Source organism: Saccopteryx bilineata, chromosome 7, assembly GCF_036850765.1.
Source record: "Saccopteryx bilineata isolate mSacBil1 chromosome 7, mSacBil1_pri_phased_curated, whole genome shotgun sequence".
Taxonomy (NCBI): domain Eukaryota; kingdom Metazoa; phylum Chordata; class Mammalia; order Chiroptera; family Emballonuridae; genus Saccopteryx; species Saccopteryx bilineata.
Genome location: NC_089496.1, coordinates 25,374,813 through 25,400,510, shown reverse-complemented (window position 1 = coordinate 25,400,510; position 25,698 = coordinate 25,374,813). Strand labels below are relative to the sequence as shown.

Here is a 25,698-nt window from a genome sequence, read left to right as displayed (position 1 = left end):
TCTCTTAAAGTTAATTTTCTATGTCATTTAAGACGTTGGAAAATGAGATTACATTTTGAAACTTACCAAGAAAGAGACTACTGAAATAAACAACAGAACGTTTGAAATCTTGTTTGAGAAGAGAGGTTCACCCTTCCCTTCAGAAAGGACTTGTCGCTTCTGCAACGCCAGGTAGATGAAAGCAAACAACATCCCATGAAAGACCACCTGAAAAATAAGGCAGGAAACTTGTTTCAAATGGCTACTTTTCAATAAATAATCAAAGATCTGGTAAATGAGAAAAATATGTATAAATAGTAAGTAGGTTAAAAGCTCAAAGTTTCAGAGTTTCTAGGACTTAAACTTTAATAAGAGTAAAAGTTGGTTGAAATAAAGCTCACGATTGTTACAAACCATCAGCAACAACAAACAAACATCTCTATAATAATATGAAACAGTGTATGAGACAAACTGGCTCGTTTTGAACAGCTTCAGCAGCAAGTGAAGAAATAAAGACAATTTAAAAATAATCTATTCTGACATGATAAAATTGTTTCAACTTTTTAAAACAAAGACGATATGAACTACCATTTCATAGTAGACTGCTTTAATGAGAAAGTTGAGAATTTAAAATTACATGACAAGACCTTAGCAAAGCTCTTTATTAATAAATGGTTTTGAAATGCAATGTTGTTCTTTGGAAAGTGCACAGTATTGGAAATCAGGCAATGACACAGAAAACAGGCACCAAGAAAATATTTGTCAAATGAAAAACGGGCTATGTGAAGAATGGGAGGAATGTGGGAAAGAGGGGTAATTAATCTTTATTCAGTGTCTATTATTTTCCAAATACTGTGCTGGATGTTTTACATTTTGTTAGCCTCTGAATCTTAACCATCTTTCAAGATTAAATTCATGGAATCATCCATGACACTGCTCTCTCTTCTTTGCAAACTTTTACTTTCAAATTCATACTGCAGAGTTTAGCACCCAATTATAAGCAGTAGCCTTGGATTTTAAACTAGATTGAAAGATTTCAAAGCCTGGAGGTATGTCTTCTTTCTCTGATATAGCCCTCACATCACCAACACTAGAGGCTCAATACATACTGGTGCTCAATACATATTGTGATGAATGGATGAAGCATATATAGGAAGGATCACCTGTAAGTCAAACTTATGACTCAAACAAAACCCACTTTATAGACAATAAATCTACAGTACTTTTCTGTCGATACGTACACATGCATACCCTTCCTCTGTTATAAAAACAACAGCAACAGAGGGACAAGGCTGCTTTGATTTACCAAATCAATGTTTCCTTATTCTAAAACTAAATAAAAATAGACTAAAATTTTCCAAATATTTTTTAAAGTACAGTTTGAAATGTCAATAGATCACAAGGTAAATACATACGTAACGGTCTAACCTCCATCTGAACCACCATTCATATACATTCCCTTTCAGTTCAAAACACTTGGACAATGGCCAAAGAGAAAAGATCTTCTCAAATGCACCCTGAGAGAAGAAATCCAGAAAATAAATTAAAATGGTACTGTCAACCCCTGCTTTGCAATGCATTATAAATTAGTTTTCTAAAGTTAGGAATATATAAAGATTATTCACAGTTTTAAGATTCTATTTATTTCATTTAAAAATATCTCTTCACGTGAAATTCATTTGAGAATAAATTTATTTTACTAATGGCTAGTAAAGATAACTTAAAACATTTTGTGAATTTACTTTCACTGCAAATGAAACGCTACTGAGACTGAAAAATTTAAGAACAAGCTGGTACTGGAAAAATTATTCCATTGAAGATTTCAAATCTAGTACTCAAAAAAGCTAGTATTTACTGATCAAAACACAAAAATACAAAAAAAAGATAAAAGATTTCAAGCAATATGGTATAAATAACTAAAAAATGATGGTTAAGGTTAAAATAGAGTTTTTCTTTCTCTAAATGTCCTCAATAATAACCATTTGAGTTAAAAGAATCTTCTGAATTAGTCACCTTAATCAATCTACCATACTCAAGTGCCATTACTAGCTTTTGAAACAAAGTTTACAATTTTACTCTGGTGAAATTAGTGAATTGCACCCCTTTATTAATCTGACAGCCTGGAAAATCTGAGAATGAAGAGGCAGAAGTCTTGGGTACATTCCTGCACATTAATGAAGTCTTTCAAGGAAGAGAACAATACCCTCAATTTCCAGATTAAAGAACGACAAACTCTATTAAGGAAAGCTCCATTATTAAACCTAATGCCACAGCATAAAAAAATGTAGCATCAAATTTAAAAAAAGGGCTAGTAAAAATTAAAATATGAAAATAGTATTATATTTTAGGTAATACTGGATCCTTAGGTAAGAAGAATTTTATTTTAATAAAATGTAATAGTCTACATTTAACAACAGAATTTAAAATGCCTATAACTTAATTAAAAATAAATCCTATCTATACCTCAGAATATTAAGAATGCTTTTAAACAAAATTTATAATATAAACTAGTTATGTAGCATGGAGCATATAAGAAATACAGAAATATGATCTAATAAGTATATAGCTATTAGATATGATTTTATATATCACATATATTTATAATGTACTTTATTTCTGATTGAAAATTTGTTCCTTATGTGATCAATAAACAAGTATTTATTGAGCACCACTTTGTGAGAGACAGCGGCTATATTGGGCTATGGACTTTTCTCGTCCAGTGGTAAACACTAGTAGTCCAGGGCAGGGGAAACCTTCTTAGTCTCTCTGCTGAGCCTCTGGTCCACCTTCCTTTCTCTCCCTCAGCTGCACCACACGGGACTGGGAATTTTAATGAATGACTGTTAAGTAGTCGTTGCAGTTACCTGACTATATCTATACTTTTGCCTATTGTTTTCTTACTATTTCATGTATCTCCTGCAAAGAAACCTTAGAGGTTGGGCAGAAATATGTTTTATTTCTAAGTATGAAAGCCTAGGAAACAAACAAGCAAAAAGTCAGCTTTATAGAATTACACACACGCGCGCTCGCGCAAACACACACACACACACTTTATATGATACTTGTACCTGATGCAGTTAGGTATAAGACAGACAGTGTGGGAGGTAAGAGCAAACTGCAGGGTATGTCACAACTATAGACATTCAAATTAAAATATTTCCTTATAAATATCAAAATATCATATTGCTCAAATGATATGTTTGCCTGATGGGCTGACCAGCAGGGAGGAGTGTGCCAGCCAGTGAAGCAGTTGAGAAAGTCTCAACCATCATAAAAGATTAGCAATAAGAAAATGACCAAAATTCTAATTAAATTAAACACACTACATATATACAAATCCCTTTCCTCCCAAGTTGATTTTACTAACTGCCAAATTTTTATGCTACACAGTTATGGAAAAATCAAGTAACACTTTGAGCACAATGAATAATGCACAAACCATGCTACAAATTCTGTCAAGAGAATTTTGATCTCCACTTAAGAGTCCTGTCTTTTAAGAGGCATTCAATAAATGTTTGATTGATCAAGTAAAATGGGTTTTGAATAATTGCCAGAGGAAGAGCTTTAAATTGCTCTTACAACAAAACAGGGGTAACAAAAGTAGGTCTCAAAAAACTACACAGAGTCATCAACTGCAGTGACACTTTTATTACAATCATTAAAAAAATGAAGCTTAAAAAGTTCTGACTCTTCTTACATACTTTAATAGACTTGAACTCTAAAAGAAAACAGAAAATATAAACTAAAAACACTGTACCAACCTGAGAATATGCCAAAAAACATATACATAACAGCAAGAAGGCTAGTTTCAAGAGTAAGCCAAAATGCCAGAAACAATTTCCTAAGAGAGAAAATATTTAATTTACTAAACTATGTCAATTTATACATATTAAATACTATGTAACATATTAATATACTGTGTAGTTCTTAACATAATTTACGGCTGCTTATAGGTTACACAAAGTATATCTAAGTAGTATCACTTACAAGTAGGGCATAAAGGAGGGTCCTTGCTAGAAATGAGGCTACAATATCTACTTAATACTCTATATACCTGCTAATTATCCATTATAAATATATTTAAAACCACCTCCTGAGTTCAATTATACCTATTCATTGTTGAAAGTTGTAACAAAATTTGGAACAATATGTTCAATGGGATTGTAACAAACACTGGTGTTGAATATAACTTAGGTAAAACCGCTTAAACATTCAAGTTCTAAAGAGAGAACTTAAGAACTGCCTAAAGGATTAGAGTTTAACCATGAGATATTTTAACATATGCATGTTTTAAGTTATGTGTCACTGTTTATACACATTGATTACTCATTTGATTAATACCTTGGGTTTATGTCAAGGAATTAAACTACAGACTGTCCAAAGACACTAATGGACTTTATTAAAGGCTGGAACTCAACTCTTGCCTGTAATAATGTTTGGCAGAAACAACAAAAAATAATTTAGATATAAAATATTTGGTTAAGCCAAATACATTATTAAAAATTAAAAAATTGTTTCTCCATAAATAAAAAATATTTTAATGATATGATCTTGGGGGGGGCTGGTGAAAAGCATTAAGATGAATGAGACTGTGGCCTTATTTTGAACACTATCAGTCTCTGGCTCTGTGAAATTTGAAGATGACAACCTTTTGGGTACTTAGGTTTCCTTATAAGTAAAACAGGTTGGTAATAATAACTACTTAGAGGGTTGTCTAGAAGATAAATTATAGCAGTGCTTTTTAAACTTGTTTGACATAAAAAGTCTTTTTACAAATGAATGTTTATTCCGAATCTCAGTATCTCTTAAGAAATCAAATAAAGCAGAGCGGTCCAGACTGGAGCAGGACCCAGGGGACGGGAGCCCGCCTGGCTCTCCCGTCTCTTTTAGCGCTCTCCTCTCTGGCTCTGTGCAAGACCGTCTGAAAAGTTTTGCAGAAGTTAATAGGTAAATAACTTTGAAAATTTTGAATAAAAAGAAAAGAAGACACATAATATAGATAAAAACTATTACTCTGCACTGTTGTGTTATTTGAATTATTTAGCTGCAACATTTTAGAAACAATTTTTAAGAACAAACTTTCAAAATGTCAGTACTATACATACATTTAAACTATTTATATGTCTTGATAAAAATAATAGCTCTTAGTAAGTAAAAAAAATTAGTGCTTTGAAAGAATATATTAGCATATATAAGAGGATATATTTACCATTTGCTTTTTTTTGGATTATTTGAGGCCACAGTGCTAAAGTAACATATATGACCATGAACCATACAGTGACCAATGGGACAAAGTAATAGAACTGATAAGGCCGGTCCATTACTATACATAACACCACTACCAGGAAATTGAGACGAAATAAGACCTATTAAAAAGAAGAAAATGGGTTTCATTTCAGATATTCATGAAGAACAAAGACATATTCTCTCTGACAAAGGCTATTTATTTAATACTAGAATAATAACTGCACAAGTATATTTTACTAACCCCTAAAATTATATTAGTTCTATAATTATCATAAAGAGTTGAATATAAAATATTTATACATAATTATATGAACTAAATCCCAGCAAAGCACTAACCTGAGTTGTCCTCTAGCTCTAACTGCCATTGTGTTAAATGTAGGGAATCATAAATGTCCTTAGGGCGACAGTTTCTAAGTGCAGATTAGATTACCTCAAGAAAAGGTGTCCATTTCACCTCTATTTGATGTTGACTTACCCCATTTGGGATTAAGTTGAGAGTTGTCATAGATACAAAATGATATTACTCAAATTAAAAAGTATCTTTGGGACATATGTAATAGTCATTTCAGACAGTGTGATGTCATCCACAGAAAAAAGATTTGAGAGCTATTAGATATATTAGAGCTGCACCACTTAGTATGTGACCACTGGCAAATTATTTAACCTCCATTCACGTTATGATCACAACTCAGGGTTTTAATGAGGGGTAAGTAAAATAATGTTCAGAAATTGCCAAAAATTATGTAGAAACTTAATAAATATTAATCCTCTTCTTAGAGAGAAAACAGGATAAGAAATTCCAGGTAACTGTACATTTCTACAACACTAAAGTGAACCAGCAGTGTTTTCCCTTGTGTACCAGTGCGTTTATTATATATTCATCTAAATTATACTCCTCCTCCCCTCAGTGATAAATTATTAATCTTGAATTATTAACCACAGAACACCAAAACAATACGTTAAAGTGCTATTTCATAAATTCAAATTATTCATGGTCTTTTAATAACATTTATATTTTATCAACAGTTAGGCACAAAGGATGCTGAACTGAAAAAAAAGAAAATAAATGAATGCATTCCTACCTGACACACTCTATGGATCCCAAAGTCTCCTTTGATCCAAAAGTATGAGAAATGCCCATACCCTGTTTGAAACAGATATGCAGCAACCAGAACCCGAATGTGCATGTACACAGGCAAGAACTGTTGACAAAAGTAGATAGGTAAAACGTATGCCGGCACTAACTGTACCTTGAATGATCATAACCAGCACTTTTAACCAGGAAAATGGATCGTTATCATATGGTGTTAGTTCAATGAAAAGATTTATTCTCAAAATTTAGGCATTACAACAGTAGTTAAAATTGTAGACTTTGGAATCAGAAAGACCCAGACTCAAATTCTGGTTCTGCTACTTACTAGCTTTGTGACTTTAATTCTGAATTTTCTAAACACAAAATAAGACTATCACTCCTTTCCTCAAAAGGTTCCTGTGAGAAATGCATGAGTTAATATAGTTCGTATATTTCTTCCAGTTAAAACTAAATATATAATATCTATAATTATTAATCACCACTCTGGATTTCATATTTTCCTAGTGAGAAGGTAAAAAAACCAAATATTCCTATGATTTTGGCCCTGTTAAATATACAGACTTTAGACTTGAAAAAAAATGCTCACATTACTACTTATAATATTTATTTAGCAAAACATATGCAAACATAATTTAGAAATATTATTTTCCTCCCATTCTTATTTTATAGAATAATTTTATTATACACTCCTATATAAATGTTTCATTATGACCAAGATCCTTAGAAGCACTTGCCATGGTTTTTCAGAGGTTGAATAAAATATACCATATTTCTCATCTATGTTATATGGGAGTTACTGAAAATATTATCTCATTCACAAGTCCTAATTCTCATAACCTAGAACACTGTCATTCCACCCACTCACCAACCACTGGTCCTTGAGATGCATATTCATGATCTCTGCAATATAACTAGTACACTGCTTTTAAAAATTATCTTTTAAAGGCCTGTTCAATGACATCCAGTACTTGCAATTACAAGGCCATTCTTTTATAGATAATTATTAAATCCATGTAGGTTTTTTATTTTTTACTTTATAGATTCATCTGATCACCTTTGTAATTATCTAGCATTAACGCTGCTTATTAGCCATTTTGGTTAATGTGTCTTCCCCAAGTGATGCTTTGTAGAATAAAATAAAATAATTAAGCAAACATCTTAAATAGACTTTATAAGCCTTAGATAGATGCATCTTTTGTATATATCCTTGAATGCATCCTTGAACAAATATTTTTATTTTCTGAGAAATAATATGTTGATTCTGGAAGGAAAAAAACCCTGAATCCATAACTCATAAATTCTTTAACATAGCCACCACTTTGGCCAAACTGTTAGATTCTCTGTCTCCTAAACTGGCCCTCTTGTGCTTCCTTGTCACCTCTCCTTTGTTTATCTGTTTATTCTATCCTGGAATGTTCTTCTCCCAACCACATTTTGCTTATTCAAATTCTATTCTTCTTTAGAGCCCTGTTCAAAAAGTCCAATCTTTACTCTCAAATGCAAGTTATTTCTCCTTCCTCTGAATTGCTAGATTACCAACTATCTACATACCAGAGTTTTATTTATTGTGCTCCATCATTAATTCTTTCTTTCTTTCTTTGTGTGTGTGTGTGTGTGTGTGTGTGACAGAGAGAGAGAGAGAGAGAGAGACAGACAGACAGGGACGGATGGACAGACAGACAGGAAGGGATAGAGATGAGAAGCATCAATTCTTCATTGCGGCTCTTTCGTCTCTAGTTGTTCATTGATTGCTTTCTCATATGTGCCTTGACCGGGGGCTGCAGCAGAGTGAATGATCCCTTGCTCAAGCCAGCAACCTTGGGCTTCAAGCCAGTGACCTTTGGGCTCAAGCCAGCAACAATGTGGTCATTTCTATGATCCCACGCTCAAGCTGGTGAACCTGCGCTCAAGCTGGCGACCTCGGGGTTTTGAACCTGGGTCCTCTGTGTAGCGGTCTGACGCCCTATCCATTGTACCACCACCTGGTCAGGCCATTAATTCTTTTTAAATGTCTTATCTCCTTCAATAAGAAATTTTCAATAAATGTGTAACATATTAGAATCACAGAAATGAAGGTGGAAAATGTGGTACTGAAATAGCCTTAGGATTCATCTAATCTGAACCTGTGCCCTTACTCATTCTTGAATGTTCTCTAAAATATTCCCTGAAGATATCTGAGCACTTTTTCACAGCAGAAAACATACAAATTCCAAAGGTAATCCATTCCATTTCAGATGATCCTTAACTGCTGTAAAGCTGCTTTTCATAAAAAGTTGAACTCTAACTCTGTAAAACTACCAACTACAGACCTCTAGGGCAGTGCTGTACAAGAGAAATAAATGGGAGCCTCATAGTAATTTTTAATGTGGCCACCAGAACATTAAAAAAGTTTAAAAAATGAGTAAATTAATTTTAATCAATATATTTTATTTAATTCAATATATCTAAAGTATCATTTCAACATGTAATTAGATATTTTACATTATTTCTATACTAAATTTTTGAAGTTAGCATGCATTTATCTTAATGAATCCTACTTAATTTGGTTTGTGTTTCACTTTAGTAGTATGGCGCATCTTAATTCTGACTGGCTACATTTCAAGAGCCCAACAGTCACCTGTGGCTGGTGGTTACCATAATGAAGAGTCTCGCTCTAGAGCTATATGCACAGGCTTAATCAATCACTCTTAAATCTAATAGTCTAATAATAGTTCTACATACAAGTATGTATATGTAAAACGCAGATGTCCCGCAGGCTGCATTACTAATTACTTCAGCCACTCTGTAAAACGTGCTTTCAAGTCCCTTCAACGCTGGGACTAGACCTACAAAGTTGGTACTTAGTTCTTAAATTTAAGCAGTAAAAACAATTCACTTAAATGAAATTAAACATCATCACAACAAATTGTCAAGTTCCTGACGATGCTGGATTATTACAAATTTCATGAGATAATTTTTTTTCAGTTTCTTATTTTAAGATCCTTTATACCAACAGAAATCTGTAAGACTAGCACAGTGGGTATCTGTCACATAGCATGCTTGAACCAGTGTCACACGTAGCATTTAGTTGTCATTCCTTTGTAGTCTGCTTTCATTTAAACTGCATTTCATTTTGTCTTTCACAAGTCAAGTATTACTTACAATAAAATTTTAGGTATAAAAATATATTGGAAATTCAAACTTCATTAAAATTTACAGCTAGACTAATTTTTGGTTTTCTTCTTTTCCTAGTCTCATAAATATTCCCTCAAAACCTTCGATTCAGGTCCCTTCATAAAAGTTATTTACAAATTCTCAAAAGAAACAACCCGCAGTGGAATATGAAATCATCTCCTGTTTATAACTGCCTTGTCATACTTCCCACACTAATTTTACCCATATTTGATATACATTGTTTTACAAGAATATTTATACCAAGAATAGCAACCTGACAGACCATCTGCATTATTTTAAGAATTCTTTGTTAATTTTTGATATAGTATCTATTTTATTATAAAAACATGGCACAGCCTGACCAGGCAGTGGCACAGTGGATAGAGCATCGGACTGGGATGCGGAGCACCCAGCTAGAGCGCGGGCTCATCTGGTTTGAGCAAAGCTCACCAGCTTGAGCCCAAGGTCGCTGGCTTGAGCAAGGGGTTACTCAGTCTGCTGTAGTCCCCGGTCAAGGCACATGTGAGAAAGTAATCAATGAACAACTAAAGGGTCGCAACGAAAAACTGATGATTGATGCTTTTCATCTCTCTCCGTTCCTATCTGTCTGTCCCTATCTATCCCTCTCTCTGACTCTCTCTCTGTCCCTTAAAAAAAAAAAAAAAGCATGGCACAACTAAAGTTTAGTATTATTTACTAAAAACAAAAAATATTAAGATTAGGTAATTAAAATAATTGTGGCAGTTAAAGAGTTTTTAATTAAGGGAATTCCTCAAATGTCCAAGAATCAAAGTACTAAAACATGTTACAACCCTCCTAATGCTTTGCTGATATAGATACAGGTAATTTCTAACCACAAAATCCTATAGTATAAAAGAGCACGGGTATCTTAATCAATCACAACAAATGATCTGTTAATGAAAAGTATGTCCTTCCAGAAGAGGGATTTTTTTTTAAATTGTCATTTAGGGGGTATTGGGATGTAGTCGAAGATGTATTAGAATGCTAGCTTGGCAAATGTTTTTAATAGAATGCCAAATTGCCTGCATCCATTTATGATCCAAATCCTTTCTGGAATCACTGAATTGAGGAATTTAATCTGCCATTAATTCTTTCTATCTTATTTTTTTAAACCATTATCACCCTTTAATATGTCAGCAATTAATTATGTCTCTAAGTGGCATTTTCTTAAAACCTGTTTTTCTCTCAAATTAATTTAATCTTTATTCATATGTCAGAGATATTTCTAGGAGTCAACATGCATCTCTACTTACTTTTTAGAGAATTTGCAAAGTTCACCCTATAAATTCTGAACTGGGTTTCTGAACTGACTCTTATCCCCTCAGCTGCAGCCTCAGCCCTGTCGCTGCCTCGGCTCTCCCGGGGCTCCCTGAAGTCACAGGGCCCTCAGCTGCAGCCTCAGCCCTGTCCCTGCCTTGGCCCTCCCAGGGCTCCCTGAAGTCAGCAGGTCCCTCAGCTGCGGCCTCAGCCCTGTCGCTGCCTTGGCTCTCCCGGGGCTCCCTGAAGTCACAGGTCCCTCAGCTGCAGCCTCAGCCCTGTCCCTGCCTTGGCCCTCCCGGGGCTCCCTGAAGTCAGCAGGGCCCTCAGCTGCAGCCTCAGCCCTGTCACTGCCTTGGCCCTCCCGGGGCTCCCTGAAGTCACAGGTCCCTCAGCTGCAGCCCCAGCCCTGTCGCTGCCTTGGCCCTCCCAGGGCTCCCTGAAGTCAGCGGGTCCCTCAGCTGCAGGGTCACTGGAATTTCACTGCCCCAACAAATACACGTATCACAGTCTTAGTACATATTTCACTACAAATTGTATTTTTTTGTTTTGCCTTTAGTCCTTCACACAAACCATTCATATATCACCAATATTAAAAAATAATGAACTGAATGAAGAATAAAATTATTTTCAAATTGTTAGAGACATCTGAAAAACCCCACTATTGTTTAGCTTCTTAACTACTACTATGGAGATTTTAAAATACTACTCCTTTCTGGGCAATGGTCTCCTGTCATCTCAATTTATCATCGATTCCAATACTGGTTAAGGGTTTGTGCTTTATACAAACAAAACTGCAATAAAAAAGTAGTTCAGTAGTTTCCAAATTATGAATGTTTCTTAAATTTTTAAAAATACATTTTATAGAAATCAGTTTGTATCTTCACTATAAAAACTTATGTGAACAGTGGTTATCAGACACCTAGGTTTATCCTCAAAAGCTTGTTTTAACTGTAAAGCTGCTAAAATGTTACAACTCTGATACCCTTGTCAAATCCAAGATGTCCGCAGACCCTGGAAATCCTAGAGAAGGAAAAAAATTATTTTGTCCAGGTACAGAGGCACTAGGAGAGCACAGTAAGGGCCCATGTCATGGAGATGGTCAGACACAGGAAGATGGTCATCATGGAGATGGTCAGACACAGGAAGTGTGGCTTGTCTTGCCCGGTCTACAATGGCGGCCCATGAGTAGAGGAGCTCTTTGAACACTAGGCAAAGAGTTCTAAGCTTTTTAAAATTTATGAGCCTGAGTTTTTTTAAATTTAAAAGTATAAAAATAGTTGGTCAAGCTTCCTAAAATATTTATATGATAAAGGGTAGAATATAAAATATAATCTAATATGATTTCTTTTGACAGTAACTTGCTAATTCCAAATCCTTTGCAATTAAGTGTCATCTACAAAGGTTCTTGATAACTTTAAATTAGTTGTTCACAGTATGACATGAAATAATAGCCTTAAATTATTAGCTGTTTCTACTAAATTAAAGACCAAGTAAATACAAATAAATTACTGCCTTTTCTTTTAAAAAAATTGATTTTGCTTTTAAAACATTACATTCCCAAAAAGTCAGGTGGTTGGAGAAAAGGAGGAAAGCAGAAAGATTGGGCTGGAAATAAGGGTCCCTAAATGGTAAAGAATACACAGCAAGAGTTGGTACCCTTAAACATTACAGTGACATTATTTCCTGTATTTTCTGAACATCAAAATACTTACTGTACTTGCTCCAGAGATATGATAAATCAAAATCACAAGTTGCATCCAGCCTTTCCATTCATCTGTTTGTTCTCTATTTAATACTTTAGTCTGTGTAAAGAACCAACATCTGTTTAAAAATTTGCCAAGAAGCTATTATTTGGACAGTCTATATTAAGTATGTTAAAATTGCTATTATAGAATATAAAGCTAATGCTTTTTGTTAAAAGAACCCTGTGTATGTGGGGGGGAGACAGTTAAAGATGGTCATTTTACTTCTTGATAAATGATATATATAATAAAACGGGCCCTGGGCGGTTGGCTCAGTGGTAGAACCTCGGCCTGGCATCTGGATGTCTCAGGTTTAATTCCTGGTCAGGGCACACAGGAGAAGTAACCATCTGACTCTTCACCCTACCCCTCTTGCTTCTCTCTCTCTCTCTCTCTCTCTCCGCCTCCTGTAGCCATGGCTCAAGTAAAGTGAGTTGACCCAGGGTGCTGAGGATAGCTCTATGGCCTCTGCCTCAAGTGCTAAAAAAAGCTCAGTTGCTGAGGAACAGAGCAACACCTCCCGCCCCCTTATGGGCATAGCATCACCCTTAGTGGGCTTGCTGGGTGGATCCTGGTCCGGATGCAGGAGTCCATCTCTCTGCCTCCCCTTCTCTCCCTGAATTAAAAAAAAAGATATAATAAAATGTTTCATTTATTTTTAAATTTCCATTGATTTGAGAGGGGGGTATAAGAAAGAGGGAGAGAGGAAGAGAAGGAGGGAAGCACCAACTGGTTGCTTCACAGAGTTGTTCCCTTTCATTGTGTACTCATTGACTGCTTCTCATATGTGCCCTGACAAAGGTCGAACCCAAGACCTCTGACAGGCCAGGTTGATGCTTTATTCACTGAGCCAACCAGCCAGGGCCTATAATAAAACTAAGATATAAATTTGAAAACTATTTTACTTTAAATAACTTAAATAGTATTTAAATTGACATGGTTGTTTTTTTTATTTTTTGTATTTTTCTGAAGCTGGAAACCGGGAGAGACAGTCAGACAGACTCCCGCATGCGCCCGACCGGGATCCACCCGGCACGCCCACCAGGGGCGATGCTCTGCCCACCAGGGGGCGATGCTCTGCCCCTCTGGGGCATCGCTCTGTTGCAAACAGAGCCACTCTAGAGCCTGGGGCAGAGGCCAAGGAGCCATCCCCAGCGCCCGGGCCATCTTTGCTCCAATGGAGCCTTGGCTGTGCGGGAGGGGAAGAGAGAGACAGAGAGGAAGGAGGGGGTGGGGGTGGAGAAGCAAATGGGCGCCTCTCCTATGTGCCCTGGCCGGGAATCGAACCTGGGTCCCCTGCACGCCAGGCCAACGCTCTACCGCTGAGCCAACCGGCCAGGGCCTAAATTGACATGGTTTTATATTAAGATTACATTTAGGCCCTGGCCGGTTGGCTCAGCGGTAGAGCGTTGGCCTGGCGTACAGGAGTCCTGGGTTCGATTCCCAGCCAGGGCACACAGGAGAGGCGCCCATTTGCTTCTCCACCCCTCCCCCTCTCCTTCCTCTCTGTCTCTCTCTTCCCCACTCGCAGCCAAGGCTCCACTGGAGCAAAGATGGCCTGGGCGCTGGAGATGGCTCTGTGGCCTCTGCCTCAGGCGCTAGAATGGCTCTGGACCCAACAGAGCAACGCCCCAGATGGGCAGAGCATCACCCCCTGGTGGGCGTGCTGGGTGGATCCCGGTCGGGCGCATGCGGGAGTCTGTCTGACTGCCTCCCCGTTTCCAGCTTCGGAAAAATGAAAAAAAAAAAAAAAAAAGGATACATTTAAACTATAACAGATGTGTTTATAAATGTAAAAAATGGCATTTTATAATTTTAAGAAAATCTTAGGATTTCAGTTAAAAAAGATCTTACAGTTCTCTTATACTTTACTGTGAAAAAAGAAAGCTCTAGTATTATAGCTTATTTTCCCTAGAATATTCTCACCAGAGATGAAGAACTGATTAATCATTCTTGTGTGAGTTATTTCTTACAATGGAATTTATTAATTCAAATAAATCATGCCTTAAAAAGGAGTTACACTAATATTCTGAGCAATTCCAGCAATGCTGAAATAGGAAATTCACAATATTATGAACAATGCCTACATTATTACATAAATTCTAATTTGTGTGTACATGTCTGATGGTATAAATATATATTTATGTTTGTGCATATAAGCACTAATGTAATTATATATTTTTGCTTTATAAAACATAGTATATCATATTTGAAGACCATTATAAAATTGGAAGCCCCTCCACTTTCTCTATCCCATGCAGGAAAAATAACCCTAAGTTATGACATCTTTTCCACAGGTCATTACTTTCCAACTTTTCAACAACCTCCACAAAACTCATTAAACTTCCTCCAAACTGTTTCAAAAACAAACAACCAAAAAAAAAAACCAGCCCCAGAGTCCACTAAGTGAAGTACAACCACAACATTTATTTGTCCCCTTCTATATACATGCTTGTATATTCTAGCATGATAAATGATAAATATATAGTTTTTAATCTAGAGTTTGTAATGAGATAAAGGTAACATAAGCTAAAAAGAAAATGACTCTTACCTCTTTAGTATTTTCATTGTAAAATACTCCCAAAACCAAGATGTAGATAATTGGAATAAAGAAAGTTGAATGTGTATAAAATTTGTTTTCCTTCATAAATAGATTTGCACGGTCACACATATAGAAATAAGCCATAATCAGGCCAAGTTTACAGAAAGATTGTAAAAGTATTTCTAATGAAGACACAGGGGTAGTGACAATATTTTTCTTTTCCTCTCCACTTTCCAAATCAGTACATGGCTTATTCTTCCGATGAGCATTACGATGAATTATATAAAAAATTAAATATCCGATAATCGATACAGTGAAAAAACAAGCAGCTAGCTTCTGAATGAGAGTCAGAGGGGGCCGAGGTTGACAACAGGAACCGTCTACAGGCTTCAGTATCTTATTACAATACACGTTCATAAGAATCATTGCACTCTGTGAACAAATCAAGTTATTTGGTTATTATCTTGTCAGGAATGTATTGTATTTCACATCCAATTTTCTCCTGTAAATACTCCAGATTTTTCAGCACTGAAACCAAAATGCTTTTGCATTTTTTGCTACCATTTCCCAAACACTCATGCAAATAATTCTATTCCTTCAATCTGTGTAATAGTCAGTTCAGGCTTTTCAATCTTGGACTATGATCTGTAATGAAAAATTCATTTTATAATGTGACTCAGACATACATGTACATGTGGGAAACAATACCTATCCTTACTTTTTAAAATGCACTCTGACATTTCTCTATTCTTTTCTCTCTTTTTTAGAAAAAATACTAATTTCATGGCTATTAATAGCCTGTGGCCTCTGGTTAAAAAAAATAGTGACAAATGTCAAAGACTAAAGAATTTTAATAAGCAAACTTTCACTAGAGAAGATACCAGGATATTTAAAGTCCTAATTTTTAGATGTAAAAACTGAATGTAAAATAACTGCCACAAACATAATTCTTTGCTAAAAGTATTTGTAATATGCCTTTCATTTGGTTTACAGTATATGTACCACTTAGGATTCTAAGTTTTAAGATTTCTAATGTTAAATAAATGTGGAATCTTGAACATGGTTTCATTATAAGAAAATATTCTAGGTAAGCTGTCAAGATCGTTTAGTTGACGGTTCAGTCAAACCTAGTTTTTTAAAACTTTAGACATCTTCGGAACTTAAGATGATTATATTATTTAAGCCTAAGCATTGAAAGTACTCAACTATTTAGGAAATCCCACCCTTTTAGCCTTCGGTTCTGTGCCCGGCACTTTTGTAGATAACTAGCCTACAAACCCCATAACAAAGATCTTAACCAGTTCCAGAGGATCCAAAAAGCCCAGTAAAGTATACAGAGAACCATGTGTGTATAAATACAAACAGGCATTTTTCTGCAGGAGAGGAATGGAACCATTGTTTTTTAATGAACACTCAAAGGGGTTATGGGATCCTCAAAAAGGTGAAGAATCACTGCTTTATAAGGAAATAGTAACTCTAAGTAATATATAGCTATTGTACTATGTGTGAAAATTTGTAATTATGCAGTTCTCTTTCATACTTAACATCCCTTTCCATCTGCCAATCTCAATCTTTTCAGTGTTACTATATACCTTCAATAATAATTAGGGTACAAATACTGTAAGGAAATCATCAAAATGATTCTACATGTTAAAATATATACTCTTCACAGAAGCTTAATCTTGTTCAGTTTAAGGCAAGAACATTAAGCAGTAGTTTTCAATCATGAGTATGCTGAGAACTTGTAAGCTTCTTAATTAGATATGGTATAGTAAGAGTGATTAACACTCAATACATTGTGACATATCCCCCTTTCCATAACTCCTTTCCTTCTCAGAGTATATGAAAACTCTCATTTACATACATAGCCAAGTGATGAAAAGTTATTTCTAGATGTATGTTTAGACAGGAAAACTACAAGTTATGAAGATGCATCAAAATATATTATTTATTACCATTTATAGTGACTTTTATAACCAATTAGATACTGCTGTCTCTACCTACTGACAAGTACAAGAATTCTTACAGTTTCTCTGCTTGATTCTGGAAGATGTAAGCCATCCAAAGATTCCATGATGGTTTCTTGAGCAATTAATTTGGAAACACTGAACATTTTAACATTTGATTTAGAATTTCTGGTGCTACTGTTCAAAATACTGACTGCAGCTTCATTGTAGGCATCTATCTTCTCGTTAGTGATCATTTTCCTATTTTCACTTAATAGATCTTCATAAACAGGATCTGCACATAAAACACAGTATTAAAATACATTTTAAAAAACCTATTGGTAGAAATTGTGATCATGCATATTAGCTGACTGTATTTCATACTTTTTGTTAAAATTCTAAGGATTCCAGGGAACTATTAGTAATTTATTCCACAACAAAGCTGGCCAAGATTTTCAATAAATTTATCATATATTCAAGTTTTTTACTGATCAATATCTTCCTCATTTTTATGTTCTAGCATGTCTTAAGAGTTTAAAGTTTTGGGTGCTGGGTTTTACTGGGCATGGGGAATTAAGACTGGATGGCGGACGTCCGCCTAATGAACAGCAAACAGCCTTCCTGTCCTCCTGTCTCTGCTAAGTCTGCAAACTTTGTTCACACAATTGAGAGGTTATTTTATCGAGACCAAGGTCTCATAAATAATTTAAATCTAAACTTAATATTACTCATTTTAGTTAGAGAAAGGTTAACAATGAGTCTGAAAACAGAGATTGTAGTTCAGATTCCCACCAGCTCTTTTATTCCTCTCAGCTTGACATTCAATTTAGAAATACAACTTAGAAATTCAACTTACACAAACAACCTAAATTGCTAAAAAACCCAAGGTATTTCATATTGTACTAGGCATTAAATAATGGACATTCAATAAACTCCTGAAATGAGTTGATTTAATGGCAACTTTCTCTTAAAAAATTTCATTATCAAGTATAAACTAAATAGTGTGAATTTAAATACATTCTGTCAATTCCAAAGCATACTTACTTCCAATGACTCTGTTATAAAATGAACAGTAATTTTTTTCCTACTCTACCCAATCACAATAAATGTACTTTGTGGGAAGTAAAAATCAGAGTAAACACCTCATTTGCCTTTAGAATGTATTCTCTGTTACATTCTGCAGCCATTCCGCCTGCTGAAGCTCCCTGCAGAATATTTTTATTTATTATTATTTTTTTACTTATTTTATTTATTAGTATGTCTGTTCCTTAAATTCAAAAGAGAAAAGCAAATAACTCAAATTTGTTCTAATTCTGTAAACCTTATTTCAAATTTTATTCTCATATAGCAGTAATTTTGCTTCTTGAACTAGAAGATAATAAAAACCCATGACTCAAAATATATACGAAATGACATTTTTTCATTACTCATCCTTTACCTTGTAAGACCCAATAAACATCACTAGTCTTGGCCAATTTTTCGAGAAGTGGTGCTATGGAGGTAATATTCATCTTATATTGAGAAAGCGCTTCATTACTGCCATTGTGAATCTTGATAGACCACTAAGAAGAAGTAAAAATTAAGCATTAATTCATTATTTATCAGCGACAAAATATATAACTTACTCTATTGTAACAAAGGTTATTATTTTTAAGATAATTCCCATTTTTCTTCAATATTAGAATAAATTGCGGTCTCATTATGTCATGAAATATATGACGGTGGTTAGAAAAAGCTGATATAAAATTGGATTTCCAATGTATAACATTCAAGAAGAATATAATTTTAGATATAAAATAATACTGACATTTAACACCAAATTTTCAAAGTTCATTATATCTTTTTTATTAAAATTCATTAGTCCCATTAATTACAATAGAAATAGAAATGAACTAAGTACAATAAAGAATTCTATTTAACATAAGTTAACTTCTTCTTAGCATGGTTATAAGTATGAAACAAAAATCATTATAGAAGAATACAGATAATAACTTACTGTGGCAGCTCCTGCTACAATCACATGGGGCTTTGCAACAGAATCCTAAAGAAAGAAAAGTCTTTATAATAGCATTATATCTAGAGTTCAGGAAATTAATACAAGTCATATCACTTAATTCTTTTCCTTAAATTTAAGTTCTTTGTCCTTCTAAATGCATTTTAATTATCTAGAGTTTTTTTACAGAATTCTTGCTATAACAAGATAGATAACCAATGCCTTAAAAAACTTACATGGTTACATGGTTATACAGGATGGCATGAGGTTTATATGGTTAATTCTTTGGTGTTTTTTACAAAACAACAACAACAAAACACTGCCGATATGTAACATGGCCTAAGATTATTCTGAATTGTTGAGTAAACTGCTTGAGCCTGAAGTTCTAGTATATTGTATCAGCCAATTAAAAAGTATTCCTGGAATACACAGTCTAACTTTTAAATAAAATATAAGGTTATGTGCTAAGGAAGTAATCTTTTGGGAAAGTTCAATCCAGTATGTATTTAAAAAAATGAACTGATAATTATCAGAGACCATAATGTGGAAGAAACATAAGGAGAAATCCTTGCCAAATGCAAACTGTACTCTAAGTTATACTACCAATTATGTAGTACTTTCTCTTAAAATAATTCATTTTAATACAGATTCTTGCCACTTGTGATGTAATGAAGAAAGAGATTATACATATCTTATAAAACAAGACTACAGACTCAGAAAAGTTTACAGGATATTGTGAATTTGGGCAGCGACAAAAATCACTTGTCTTCTGATTTCTGAGTTCAATGTATATACTTTCCACAACATAGAAACATTGATACTACAATCAAGTGCACAGAAACAAAAATAAGAAATCAGAAAAATATCTGACCCATATATGAAAATGATTTAGTGTCTTATTATAAATATGTATTTTTATAGAAAACTATAAAAACAGAAAAATAACAAAATCTATTCCCTTCAGAGCTATTTCTGTTTCCAATCTAGCACCCATGGCCAACCTTTCTGAGTCTACATGTTTGTTTTATAAGATATGTATAATATCTTCCTGTCTATCTCACAAGTAGCAAGAATCTACATTAAAATGTGCTAATTTAAGAGAAAAGTACTTAGTGCTTCATTTACCTTGTTATTTCACCAAAACTTTTTCCTCATCTTTAAATGGCTCCTTTTCTCATGGTTTACAGTGGTCATCCTAAATCTTATTTTCCTCATACAGGTCCCTCTTGTCCTCCTCCTCACTTTCCACATAAATCTAATTCTCAAATTTCAAAGAGAAACTGAATTCATTTAGCTGTATGTTCTTGCCTTCCTCCATTCTTACAACTTTACCCATATACTCACCCTGGCCTATCTTCCTCTCACAAGAGAATAAAGAAAATTTGTCCCTATTCCTTCTAATGGATAACACTTTCCTTAGTGTCTAGATCCCTGTTCCTTTGTGTGAGATCCCCTTGTACTTATGGAGCTGTAACCATACATTACTGCCTTTAACTCTCCTATTGTCACTGTCATCCCCCTTCTCGACTCTTCTGCCTTTCCCCAATCTACAGTGTTAAGTCACCTTTCTCCTCAAAAAATATTCCTTCAGCATTTCTCACTCTCAAATTCTTCCCCTACACACCCTTAACTAGCAGATTACTTGAAAGACCATTATGCCTTCTCTATGCCAATTTCTCTCTCATTTATACCTCAATTTATCACATTTTGATTTAAGGCTTCACTATCCATAAAAACCGCGCTCAGAGTACATTAATAAACTCTGGATTGCCAAGTCCTGTAGCTATATTCTACCTTACCTAGCTCCTACAATGATAACACTTATCCACCTCTTAAAACTCTTTCCTGGGACACGTTATTCTTTTCCTGCTTTTCATCTTACCCCTTTCACTGCCCCTTCTCAGAATCTTTTGGATAGTTTCATTCCTAAACTCTCTTATTTAATTTCTAAACTCTCTGCCTATTCAATTTCTTTCATTCAGGTAATTTCAAATACCACTTCACTCCAATAGCAAGACTCGCCAAAAACATCGAAATAGCTCAGACTTCTTAATGACTACCATTACCTACAGAATTATATCTAAATTGCAGGTTTCTTTGCCATTTAGTCTAATTTCCTGCTAGTACCCCACTGTCTGACATTATTCTCCTGTTTAAAACCTTTTTTTATTAAGTGAGAGGCAGGGAGGCAGAGAGACAGACTCCGCATGCACCCCAACCGGGATCCACCTGGCAAGCCCACTGGGGACAGTGTTCTACCCATCTGAAGTTGCTGCTGCATTGCTCAGCAACTGAGCTATTTCAGCGACTGAGGCAAGGCCATGAAGCCATTCTCGGAGCCCTGGGCCAACTTGCTCAAATTGAGCATGGCTGCAGGAGGGAAAGAGGGAAAGAAAGAGAGAGAGAGAGGGAGAGAGAGAGAGAGAGAGAAGAAGAAGAAGAAGGGGTAAGAAGCAGACGTTTGCTTCTCCAGTGTGCCCTGACCAGGAATTGAATCCAGGACTTCCACATGCCAGGCCTACGCTCTACCATTGTGCCGATCAGCCAGGGCCCTGTTTAAAACTTTCAGTGGTTCTCTACTACCCTCAAAATAAGTTCAACCCAATATCCTTATTTTTAGGAAATACATGCTGAAGTATTTAGAGTTAATAAAAAAATGAATAAAGTAAATCTATCCCCCACCAAATATATTTTGACATTATTCATAATCTAGTATCTGCTTAACTCATCTCTTATCTATGTCTTCCAACAAAAAGCACATGATATTAAAAACCAAAACCAAACATAAATAAAGGAGCACTCTGAACTTGACTCTAGCCACACTAAACTGCTGGTGACTCCAGAATAGGCTACATTCTACCTTCAGCATCCTTGCATATGCAATTTCCTACACTTGGGACAATCCTCATTTTTCACTCCACACCCTCACCTTTAAATTCACTTTTTCTGAATACTAATTTTGAAAACTTTAAAATTGCATTAAGTGCCTGTCCTCTGTAATGCTGTTGTTCCCTATATTCCCCTACTTGGGATTTAATACAGTTTCCATAATTACCAATATTTGCCACTCATCTAGAAGCATTTTCAGAGGAACTCTATTATGTTAACTAAGGTATCTGCAGCATTACCCTAGTGATAGTGATGTTCTTGGATCATCACCTAAAGTCTAACCAACCACCATCCTACACACCTCCATCCATGGTGCTTTCATAGTTCTGTGTGCTTAACCTAGTGTTATCCTTCATCATTCATCAGACAGTCACTAGATCAGAAATCGACTAGATCGCATATTCCTCGAGGGCTGAGTGGGGCTAATTCCCAGCCACATTCCTATTATCCAGCACAAAGCTAGCAACAGTACATAAATAATAACAGTATGGATTTTTGCATTCTTAGAATTTAGCAACTTACTATGAAAATAGTAAAAACATAAATACATAAATACATATACACTCTTTAAAGAAATAAAACCAATCAACCTTAGGTGATTTACATGTCCATCTACCTAAATAAATTGAAACTTTCCTTTCCCCCAATAATACAAGGAGTTTTACTACAGAATCTAAAGCTCCAAAAGCTAGATTTAGCATATTAAAAAACCAAAAACCTGCAAATGCAATTTATCTTCAAGTTAATAAATAACAAAGGTTTTCTGTAAACTTGCAAGACTTATAAATTATACTGCATTGATGTTTCTTTAATTATGAATTTCTACTATTTTAATAGATATATTTTCAGATCTAGCATAAATATGAAACATAATTTTAAATCATTTAAAATATACACATGACATTATTCTATACTTCTGAACATTTAAAAACATATCAATAAAAACAAAAAATTACATGAGATCCAAATTTACTAGAAAGTTGAATTCTAGAAGTTGTTTGCATGTTTATTCTTTTGAAAACTTAAATCTGTTTTCTCACAGCAACAAAATTAGAAATGTTGACTAGGTTCCCAGCAAACTGAATAGAAGTTTATTTGGTATATGAAGTGGTTGCCCAGCTAAACATTTACTGTGAAAAGCAGCAAATAAAAATATCACTGCAGCACAAGTAATTAAGCAAGCTAAGGTAAACAACACTGAATAATATATTATGAATCCCAAATGCAAATCCCTCTGGGAAAGAACATGGTTTAAAGGACTGAGGAGGAGATATATATGGAGATTCTAAAGTGGACATGTGGGAACTTAGGGGTTTTCTGATCTTAATAGCATGCTTGCTCTTATACCCAATTCAACTCGGAACATTATGAACCAAAACATACAAGGCTTGAGTTCTGGATAATAAATGTAAGTATAAAAGGGAAGAAAACAGGTATGAAAAAAAGTTTCCTGAAGTATTTGGGCATGAGTTTCAAGGGCAAAGTGGAGAAACGTTCACAGGAGTGTATACTATGACAGAAAGATGAACTGAGCTACAGCAGTGAGAACAGTGTAAGGCCGCATAGTGGGGTATAAGCACAGTTGCCTGAGGGTTAGAATGGTGATGGCAGAGATATTGGATCAAAGTACAATACTGGCCTGACCAGCGGTGGCACAATGGATAGAATGTCGGACTGGGACATGGAGGACCCAGGTTCAAGACCCCAAGGTCGCCAGCTTGAGCGCAGGCTCATCTGGTTTGAGCAAGGCTCACCAGCTTGGACCCAAGGTCGCTGGCTCGAGCAAGGGGTTACTCGGTCTGCTGAAGGCCCGCGGTCAAGGCACATATGGGACAGCAATCAATGAACAACTAAGGTGTTGCAACGAAAAACTGATGATTGATGCTTCTCATCTCTCTCCATTCCTGTCTGTCAGTCCCTATCTATCCCTCTCTCTATCTCTCTGTCTCTATAAAAAAAAAAAGTACAATACTGTATTTTCTTTTCTCAGTAAAGTGACAGAATCAATCCAGCACAACTTAGCTGCTATCAAGAAAGTTGTATAAAATACAGGAGAGGGGGACAGTTGAGTAAGGGGAGAAAAGCAATGGATGCTCATAAGCTTTTAATCTTTGGTTGCACAAAATCAGAAAGACCTATATTTTCAAATACAGACCTCAGTCCACATTTTGATACACTGTTTCATAGACCCATTAACTTCTGGATGCCACAAAAAATCCTAAGAGAAATATAAGAAAAAAATAACATCATAGAAACTGTTATATCCACCATTCAAAATAAATATTAACATACCTTTATAGAGTATGTACAGTATATAAATGTAAAATACTCCCTTGTTAATTGCCAGAAGGGAGGGGTGTTGGGGAACTGGTGAAAGAAGTGAAGGGGTTGAGAAGTATAAAATAGTTACAAAACAGTCATAGGGATGTAAATACAGAGCACGAAATGCAGTCAATGACACTGCGATAACCATGTATAGTTCCAGGTGGGTACTGGGAATACCGGGCGAACACTCTGTAAAGAATATGAATGTCTGAACTACTGTTCTGTATAGCTGAAACTGATACAAAATATTGAAAGAAGACTGTAATTGGAAAAAAAATACTAAAAACTTGTATTAAAATAAATCTACCATAAGATAAAGCTAAAAAACTAAAGCCAAATGCATGTTATTTAAAAGAGCTGTACAAAAAAAAATAATAAAAGAGCTGTACAACATATGTAATAATTCATCTCCTTATTAAATCTATCTCAAGCTATAAAAACAACAGCAAAAATCCCAAAACAGAAACACCACCTTCTCTGACATCTTCATCTTCCATCTCAATTTGGCAAGAGTTTCACAATAGTTTTCCTTATATCTACTCTTGCTTTTCTAAACTACTTTCCACATATTAGAGTAATCTTTAAAAAATTTTAAATCTGAACTTGCCACATCCCTGTTTAAAAATTCAAGGAATTTCAATTGCCCTCAGAATAAATTCAAATCCTTCAAGTCGCTAGGGTGCAGGATCTGGCCTCTGCCTCAACATTCCGCCTTCTTTCCTGCTCCCCCACCCCTTGACTCACTCCCTTCGCTTCTGTTCACCTCCTACCATGCTCTACGGGGCTCTACATACATTTTCTCCAGGACTTGGCACGTACTGGCCTTTCTGCCTAAAAGGCTCATAAACTCTTCCCTTGAGCCTGCCCAGCTCTTCCTAATCTTTGAGGCCTCAGTTAAAACATCACTTCCTCAATGAGGAAAACTACTTCTAATTTCTTGCTCTGTACATTGCTAACACCCCACGTTTTTCCTTTTGCCATCTCTATCCCACATTTATTTGTAAGTGAAGAACTGTAATGATTTGCAAGCTCCGTTAGGTCTAGGAGTTTGTTTTCTTGGTCCTCACTGTATTCTCAGTACAGGAGAAGTCACTATGACTGGGAATTCAGAAAATTCACACATATTCTTTTATGGACATTAATCTTGAAGACATAGTGCTTTCAAATTAATGTATAAGAATATTTCTTTCCTGGATAAAAATCTAAGAGACCAAATTTTCTATTTTATTATACAAAACGATGTACCCAAACATTCATTCAATTATTTTACTCTCAATACACTGAGATATACTAGTCTGTACAAAGCATTAGGTGCTCTGTAAATAAATTAACCAATGAATACAAGTTTTGACATTCTATAACATTTAACTTACACTTATATGAACTTACCACTCTAACTGATGCAATCTTATCTTCAAAAGGAATGTTTTCATGCTGTCATAAACATGAGACATAGAGAAATATTAATGTATAAATTTTATGTAAATAATTTTCCCTTTAGCTGCTTT

General features: G+C 35.1%; 1 protein-coding gene across 1 annotated transcript in view; it reads right to left on the bottom strand.

The window, feature by feature from the left end:
* Nucleotides 1-25,698, bottom strand: part of CASD1 (CAS1 domain containing 1) — a 45,626-nt gene that overhangs the window by 5,494 nt on the left and 14,434 nt on the right. The window contains exons 4-15 of the mRNA XM_066239166.1: nucleotides 25,580-25,624; nucleotides 24,021-24,083; nucleotides 18,980-19,024; nucleotides 18,422-18,545; nucleotides 17,064-17,278; nucleotides 15,047-15,469; nucleotides 12,466-12,555; nucleotides 6,309-6,428; nucleotides 5,189-5,345; nucleotides 3,741-3,820; nucleotides 1,395-1,496; nucleotides 67-207 (exon numbers count right to left, since the gene is read on the bottom strand). Of these exons, the coding sequence (XP_066095263.1) occupies nucleotides 67-207; nucleotides 1,395-1,496; nucleotides 3,741-3,820; nucleotides 5,189-5,345; nucleotides 6,309-6,428; nucleotides 12,466-12,555; nucleotides 15,047-15,469; nucleotides 17,064-17,278; nucleotides 18,422-18,545; nucleotides 18,980-19,024; nucleotides 24,021-24,083; nucleotides 25,580-25,624 (1,605 nt within the window). The remainder of the gene's footprint in view (nucleotides 1-66; nucleotides 208-1,394; nucleotides 1,497-3,740; nucleotides 3,821-5,188; nucleotides 5,346-6,308; nucleotides 6,429-12,465; nucleotides 12,556-15,046; nucleotides 15,470-17,063; nucleotides 17,279-18,421; nucleotides 18,546-18,979; nucleotides 19,025-24,020; nucleotides 24,084-25,579; nucleotides 25,625-25,698) is intronic.